The sequence below is a fragment of the Echinops telfairi genome, unplaced genomic scaffold (genome assembly GCF_000313985.2).
Source record: "Echinops telfairi isolate 266 unplaced genomic scaffold, ASM31398v2 ScPeMD7_9;HRSCAF=40, whole genome shotgun sequence".
Classification (NCBI taxonomy): Eukaryota; Metazoa; Chordata; class Mammalia; order Afrosoricida; family Tenrecidae; genus Echinops; species Echinops telfairi.
In genome coordinates, this window is record NW_022103906.1 from 43,297,115 (window position 1) to 43,305,159 (window position 8,045).

The 8,045-nt window shown below is 38.9% G+C and overlaps 1 protein-coding gene across 1 annotated transcript in view; it reads left to right on the plus strand.

Annotated features, from left to right (window-relative positions):
- The window catches only part of TEX15 (testis expressed 15, meiosis and synapsis associated), a 54,744-nt gene that overhangs the window by 4,619 nt on the left and 42,080 nt on the right, over window positions 1-8,045 (plus strand). Inside the window, exon 2 of the mRNA XM_045286956.1 lies at window positions 5,948-6,095. Coding sequence (XP_045142891.1) covers window positions 5,960-6,095 — 136 coding nt within the window. The 5' untranslated portion in view covers window positions 5,948-5,959. The remainder of the gene's footprint in view (window positions 1-5,947; window positions 6,096-8,045) is intronic.

Genomic DNA, 8,045 nt, shown 5'->3' on the forward strand with positions numbered 1-8,045 from the left:
TTTGCCTCAGTGTGGTGGGGTCAGATCAGGTGCAATTCCCACACTGTGTCACTGGTGTCCCCCGCAGGGCCATGGGTCAGTGAGGGGCATCACGTCTCATAGTGGGGCTGGGAATGTGGTCCTCTCTGTGGACTGGCTGCTCTATTTGGGGTCATCGTCCTCAACACCTGGTGGGCCAGGATGTGCTCCGGTCTCTCCTCCTCCCCAGTCATCTGCTCCTGTGTGCTCTGGTCAGATATATCCTCCCAAAGCACTAGCAAACATTTTGTAGTAAGAGTTTACTTTCCTGTTGATGTTGTACATCATATTTGTAGCTTGTGATTCTGTCATAAAGTTACATTAAAAATGCTTTGTTTCTCATTTCTCTTGACTATTGAGAAGCAATATTTTAAAAGAAAGAAAACCATTGAGTTCTTGTGATGTTATTTATATTGGTTTTTTCCTTGGATCTTTTTCGAGTAACATCTAATTGCTTGGGTTCTTAGTGTTTTTTCTGCTGCTTTTAAAATGGTTATTAGCATTTGCAAATTAGTTTTGTCCAATCACTTAATTGAATTTCCTAAAAATAATAACAATACCCAAACTAAACCCACTGCTATTGAGCAGAACTGCCCCGTAGGGTCTCTAAACTTTTACAAACTGACATTGAGTCAGTTTTTACTCTGCCACTGCCATCCATAATGATCCCTGTGAGTTTCTGAGGCTGTGAATCTATCTCTACAGGAGCAGAATGCTTCACGTTTTTGAATTAGATAGATTGCCATATTTGTGCAGGAAGCTTTTCCAGAACTCCCACCTTCACCACGAAGATCCCTAAGTGTTCCCTTTTCAAGCTTAGGCTTCTTCCAGATTTTTACTTCTCTGATGAACACATCATGGAGAGCGTCAATAGATGGGCAAACCCATTCCATGTTTTCCCCAGTGCTGTCTGAAATAAATTGATTAACCATGTCTTACATGTCATTTGTCTGCCCCTCTGGGGTTTTGATCTCCATCATTTTCTTCCTGAAAGTGGACCTGCTGGTGCTGAGCATAAGTGGTCTTCCAACTCTGATTGTTGTGTTTTTGTTATTTGTTTGGCATTCTGCCACACACACACACAAAATAATAATTTCAGATTTACTTTGCCTCTTTATTTTTATTTATTCATCTTATTGAGAGTGCTTACAGATGTCATAGCATTCCATAGTTCAGTCACATAAAGCAATCTTGTACAATTGCTACCACAATTAGTTTCAAAACATCTTCTTTCTTCTTGAACTCGATATCACCTCCCCTTCATCCCCTCCCTCCCCTACCATACCCCCAAGTACCCCTTATTCTTTTTTTTCTATAATAGGTTTTTGATTGTTTGGGTTTTTCCTTTTTTTGTTGTTGCTATATCATACACAATCCAATATATCCATTCACCTACAATTCTGTTGTTCGATCCCATTGAGTGGGGTTATACAGTCTTCAATGCCATCAGCTCCCCACACACACCCCTTGCCCCCCCATCTCTCTTCCCAAACCATTACTCTTGTTACTGTTTCTGAAGGGTTATCTGTCTTGACTTCCTCTTTTTATCACCAATCAAACCAGTATTTAGGTCTGATAAAGTAAGGAAACTGGAGGGTATTCAAGGTTGTGAATCTGCTCTCTTTTTTAAAAAAAGGTATTATTTTTAATTTATTTTGTTTATTAGTATTTCCCCCTTTATTTGTGGGTGTAATACATAGAGTGAAAAACAGCTTATGCATTTGTGCACAGCTACAGCCATCATATCAGGAAGAACAGTGACAGTGTGCTAGTAAACCCCCCATTGTATGTGACTCTTCAACCTTTTTTCCCAGCCACCCTCCCATCTGCCCTCATTATCCCTTCCGTTTCTCCCGACCCTCCGCTCCTAGCCTCCTCATAGTCTTCAAAGTCTCTTTCTTTAATGTGAAAACCATTTTTTCTTTTCCTTGATATTAATGGTACTGTGAAATAGTAGTCTGTATGGGATCGATGAACTGCTAAGCATCGAGTCTTCCGTTTTGTCCACCGCACAAGGTGCTTGGCAGTCTTATCCTCGTGTTTTAGACATCCATTGTGTGCATGTGTCAGTTTACGCTTTGCTCCACAGACAGAGCCTTTCCTTTGGTTGCTTGGTTATGACATTTGTAAGTGTTCTTCATCACGGAGAGAGCAGTCATCTTGACATCAACGTGAGCTTCAATCGTGGCCTGCCATTTTTTGACCCTGAAGCATATTTTGTCATGAGTAAGATTCACGACGTGGAAGTTGGCCAGGCAGGTTTTACCTAAAACTTCCTCAGTAATTAGTTTGAATTTTCTGTTACTTGATCATTCCGCAAGTCAGCAGGGTAACATCAAGACCCTTGAATCCAGCAGATGTGATTTTGGTTCTTGAGCCTTGGTGACTAATGTTTTCCCAGTACTTTTTATATTGAACAATAAAAGCTGATGCCTTCACACCATTCCAATTTCTCTTATGAAAAAGGATCAGCCACTTCTTTCGTGGTTCCTTTTTTTTTGCCACCTTTGTAAGGTGCTTGTGTTTGCCAGTGGCCATGGTACCAAAAGGGGACTAAGTTGCTTTAGAGGGTTTTTTATAGAGAGATGTATGTATATAGATGTATAGCGCCCTTATGGCACAGTGACTAATGCTTTTTCTAAAATGTTCTGGAAATGACTCAAGGTGTGGTTGACTTGTTGGAATAATAATACCAGGACTGATGTTGGTAGTGGTAAGGATGGTAGTCAAATAGAGTTTAGATTTCTTGTAAAGTTTTTTTCTTTTTTTTTTTTAAGAATATTTTCTTTTTATATACTGTAGATGAATGAAAATTAAGACAATATTAAAAGCCAATTAGAAATGGATAAGCTACTAAGAGGTAAAGCACCACTTAATTAAGAACTGTAAAGCCAGTATTGTGAAGTCACAGAAGTCAGATGAAGGCTGTAGTGTTTTACAACCAGATTGGTCACGAGGCACAAATGTAAAGGCCAAGCTAGTTATGCGCCAGAGATACACTGTGAGACTACAAGGCTGATGTGGAGACCGTTGATGCCTTGACTGATTTCCATTTAGGTAAATTGAAGAGGGAATATTTTCCCTGGAAGGTGAGCTACAAGGACACATACTATGCTGGCAAATTTTAATTTTTAAAATGAGAATTTTCCAGTGTGTTAAAATGCTGCTGGTGAAAGATTCAGAGGACAGGAGTTTAGCATGATTGAAAAGATGGGAGTAGAGTCTTGAAGTGGAAATCATGAGACCTAGTTTTAATCCAAGCTCTCTCTGATGCTTAAATTGCTTCCTTTCTAATGGAGGTTGGCAAACTTTACCTGTGAAAGACTGGAAAGTTCATTCTTGTAGACTTGGTGGGTCATAGGATCTGTCACACCTATTCAACTCTGCTCTTATAACAGGAAACAGCCGTATACAATAGGTAAAGGAATGGGCATCACTGTTACGATAAAATTTCAATGGACACAGAAATGAAAGCTTCATAAATTATATAATTAAACATTACTCGTTTCCCCAGCCATTAAAAAGTATAAAAACCACTCATAACTCATCTGTCCTACATATACAGGTTTAGATTTGGCCTGTGAGCTACAATAATTTGCCAGTCTCTGATCTATAGAATGAAAGTTGAAGTGAAGTATTATTTAGTTTTACTTTTATAGTCTTAATTGGGGAATTCTTCTTGATTTAATCATCTATTTAAGTATAAATGTAATTTATCCTGTATTTCAACTGACTTAACCTTGTATATCAGAAGCAATTCCTTGCCTCAGTTAGAATTCTGCAGAAGAACTCAGAATTTATGTGACTAACGTTCCGAGGCTTTTGAGGTACCGTATCCTTGGGAACACTTTCTTGAGCTTACTTGAAGAGAGGTGGTTTAATTCCCTAACTGCATGCTATCGAGATGATAATTTATTTTAATATTTTAAATAATTTACCTTTTTCATAATTATATTTTGAGAAATTTTAATGGGAAATTCGTATGATTTGACACAAATTTAAAATAATTATACGTTGAAAACGAAAGTTTTTCTTGGCCAGAAGACCCTGAACTAGAGGCATTGTTACTCTTTGTTCAAAAAGGAGATTTCACACGCTTCAGAGGGCTATTAAAGGTAAGTCAGCAATGAACTGTTGGTGCTGACGTTTGCTCTCGTAACGTTTTAGGGTTTGGCAACTGCCTCTTGTAGGGTCATTGTCAGGTGGAATCAATTCGATGACCATGGGCTTGGGCTTGGTTAACATTGATGGCATCTTTCATTCTCATTTTCCCTTAAACTAGTTTTGGTAAGTTATGTATTTTCCAGAAATGTTAATTTTTTAAATGGCTTAAAGCAGTCAATCACAATAAATAGACTTTTAAAGCCTGGAGCAATAAGTGTTTTAATTGCTGGAGAACTCTTCTGATTCGGGTTCTTTTGCTTGTTTATTCATTTATTCATTTCCTTGATATTAAGACTTACTGGGTGCATTGCCATGGGTTATATCGATATCTTTGAGGTTTTTACTGTTTTTTTCTCCACCTGTGCTCACCCAGAACCCTGGAAGACCACCTCAGGCTAAACCAACAGTTCTCAACCTTTGGGTCACAACCCCTTTGGTGGTCAAGTGACCCTTTCACAGGGGTCGCCCGATTCATAACAGTAGCAAAATTACAGTGATGAAGTAGCAACAAAAATAATTGTGTGGTTGGTTTCTGTTAGTTTTCTGATCCATGTCTGATTGGGAAATGGTAAGATCACCTTTCATAAAGGACAGAGGGGATGCTGGGATTGGTAGGCAGTCCTTTGTGACCCACCTATGGAATGCTGTCTTGTATGAGCCACTGTAGAACCTTGGTAACTCTTGGCTTGGATTGTTATTCAGTATTTGAACTCAGCGTGAGTGAGTATCAAAAAGTCCGAGGACTGACAAAATGGTATGGAAACTATATGTTTTGATACATTTCTCGGTGTGGAAGGCCCTAGCTGCCCTTTGATAACCTGTTCTGAATCTTACTTGAAGCATTAAAAGTGAAGATTTGTGTGACTGAAGAAGGAGAATAGAAAAGCGGGGGAGGAGAGGAAGAACTATTTCTTTGCTTTTCTGATAAAGCATTAAGTCAAAATCTGCCTTACTAATAGTATACTAATGGGATGCTGTTGTCTTCAGTCAAGTGGAGTGCTACCATGAAATTTTTTGATAGCTAGTTGGTTTTTGTCCATCAGCTGTAGAGGTTATCTATGGAATCGTTGATTTATAACTGTTTGAGGCTTCTCTGGAGAAGCTGGACTAATGAGAAGTAAAAAGAGAAATTACTTGATTTGAAGTATTCATTTACACACAAGTCCAAAATTGGTAGGTAAGGCAACAGGCTGGTTACTACCACTGGCTCACAGGATTGGGAGAATAAAGGGACTGTCAGATCCAAAACACATAAGTCAGGCAGCAGGCTAGACACTTCTGCAGGCTTGCATCCCAAGATCGATAGCTCTGAAAGTAGAAAAAATACAGAATTCTACCAAAAATAGCTATTAATGCTTGCTCCCTAGGCACCACATCACACCCTAAGGAAACTCCTTTGGGCTGGTCAAATGATTACATTAGATTTCATTATGGAAGTAGTCTTATGTTACATATAATTAGATTACATCTCTAGTATTTTGCCAAACTATTGGGAATCAGACTAATCAAGTTGACACAAAATTATAAGCATGTTAGAAATTATAAGCATGACGAGTTTTGTTGTACACAGGTCACTGGAAGCAGCGGGCCAACAACAACATAAAAGTCAAAATGGTTCTTTCATGACAAGTTGATACTGAAACTTGTCAGTGTAACCAAGATTATAGTTTTATTAAGTTTCATTTTAAGGATTTTTCAATGATTTTGCTGCTATTGCCACGTAGGTATTTATTGACTTGCTTGAACAAGGTTGTATTTGTTTTAGGCCCGCAAAGAAATGGAAATGAAAGAGACTACTGAACACAAGCCGGGGAAGATGAAGTCAACCAGTGAACCACTGTCGATTACTGGTGTAGAAGTCAGTCCTCTGAAGAAATTCACCATTCCAAAGATCAGAAAGAAAGCTAATAAAGGTAATAGTTCCATGGAAGATGAGATTTTAAAAACATTTCTTCCTATATTTCTGATTTTTAGTTTGTTTTCTTATATTTTGACTCAATGTTGTCTTAAGTCAGATCTTTAATACTTTAAGCATACATGTACCTCTGGTCCCAGATAAGAGGAAGTAGACACATTTTTCCTATGCCTCCCACCAAATATACCTAAAATAAACTACAGTGTAGAGAAATAACAGACCCAGCTTTGAACCCTGGGACTTCAGGGACAACATAGTAGTAAGCTCTCTGGGCTTTCTTTATGTCTACTAAATATCTTTACCTGGATGCTGGAGAAGCCCACAAACCAGAAACGGCAACAGTGACAGACCAAAAAAAGAGAAGAAATGCCTGCTCTTTCCTGAAAACTGGAACTAATCTAGAAAGACAGAAATCTGCTTGAGAATAAATATTCTCCTGCTGCAAAACACCAGGGAGAAAGACCATGGCCCCTGCATTTTTATCAAAGGACTAGGGCCAAGGTTTACACCCATCCCACCCCTCCCTGCTGAGGTGGTATTAGAGGAGACCATATGGGGAACCTGGACTTTGAAAAGGCAGTTTGAAACCACCAGCCGCTCTGCTGGAGAGAGACTGGGCTTTCTGTTCCCGCAAACAGTTGCAGTCTTAGAAACCTACAGGGAGTTACAATGAGTCAGCATTGACCCAATGGCAGTGAGTTTTTTGGTGGTGCTTTTTCCCAGCTCTTACCTCTGTGGTGACAGAACAAACAAACCCTGCCATTGAGCCCACTCTGACTCATAATGACCTAGAGGACAGGGTAGAACTTCCCCTATGGGTTTCCCAGTCTGTAAGTCTGTACAGAACACAGATAGTAGCCCAGCACATTACTCACTATGCCACCAGGGCTCTGTAGAACCAGTGGAGGCCAAATTGGGACTTTGGACTTTTAACCACACTTAACAGGAGTGAATTCCCTCTGGGAATGGCAATTAGAGATCAGTGAGGAGCCTGGACTTCTACCATCCCAGCAGTAAAAAGACATCTTTCTCCCTCCCACAGTTTACTGAAGACTGAACGAGGGGTGTAGACCTCATTCCCTGCCTGCTGATAAAAAGACAACTCTTGCATGGTGTTAATTGAGGCGATGTGGTGAACTAGGATTTCACCCCCTTCCCCTACTGGGATGATATGAAGAAAACTAGAGAGTATTTAAATATGATCCAGCATTTTATAACATTACCCAAAATAACTAAAATTAAAAGTCACTTATCTTAACAACCAGGAAAGTCTCAGCTTGAATGAGACAAGGCACTCAAAAAGTTGACCCAGGTTTTAGAATAATCTATCATTCTACCATGATAGAATGTAGCTATCGTGAAGATACTTCAACAGGCAATTGGAAACACTCTTGAAACAAAAAAATATATAAAATCTCAGCAAAGAAATGGAAAATATAATCAAGAAGCAAATAGAAGATGTGGAGCTGAAAAACAATGCTCAGAAGAATGGAGAAACCAGGGTCAAGAATTAGTGAATTTGAAGGTAGAACAATGTCATTTTGCTGATTGTGACATAATTGTGACATAATTATGAAAGATACTACCATTGGAGGAAACAAGCTCAAGAGAACATGGCATGTCTCTGTGATAGTCTACAATTTCATGTGAATCTATAATTATCAAAATTAAAGGTTCTTAAAAACATTGTTTTTAAGAATGTGTTATTAAATGCCATGAAATTAGTCTCTGATTCATACTTGCACAATGGAACCATTGTGATTCATAGGGTAGTCTTTGGCTGATACTCAGAAATAGATCTTCTTTCCTTTCTTCCTAGTCCATGTTAATCTGGAAGAGCTGCTGAACCCAGTTAATTATCATAGCAGCATACAAACTTCCACTGATAGACAGTGGTGGCTATAATTATCATAGAAGCATATAAGCTTCCACTGATAGACAGTGGTGA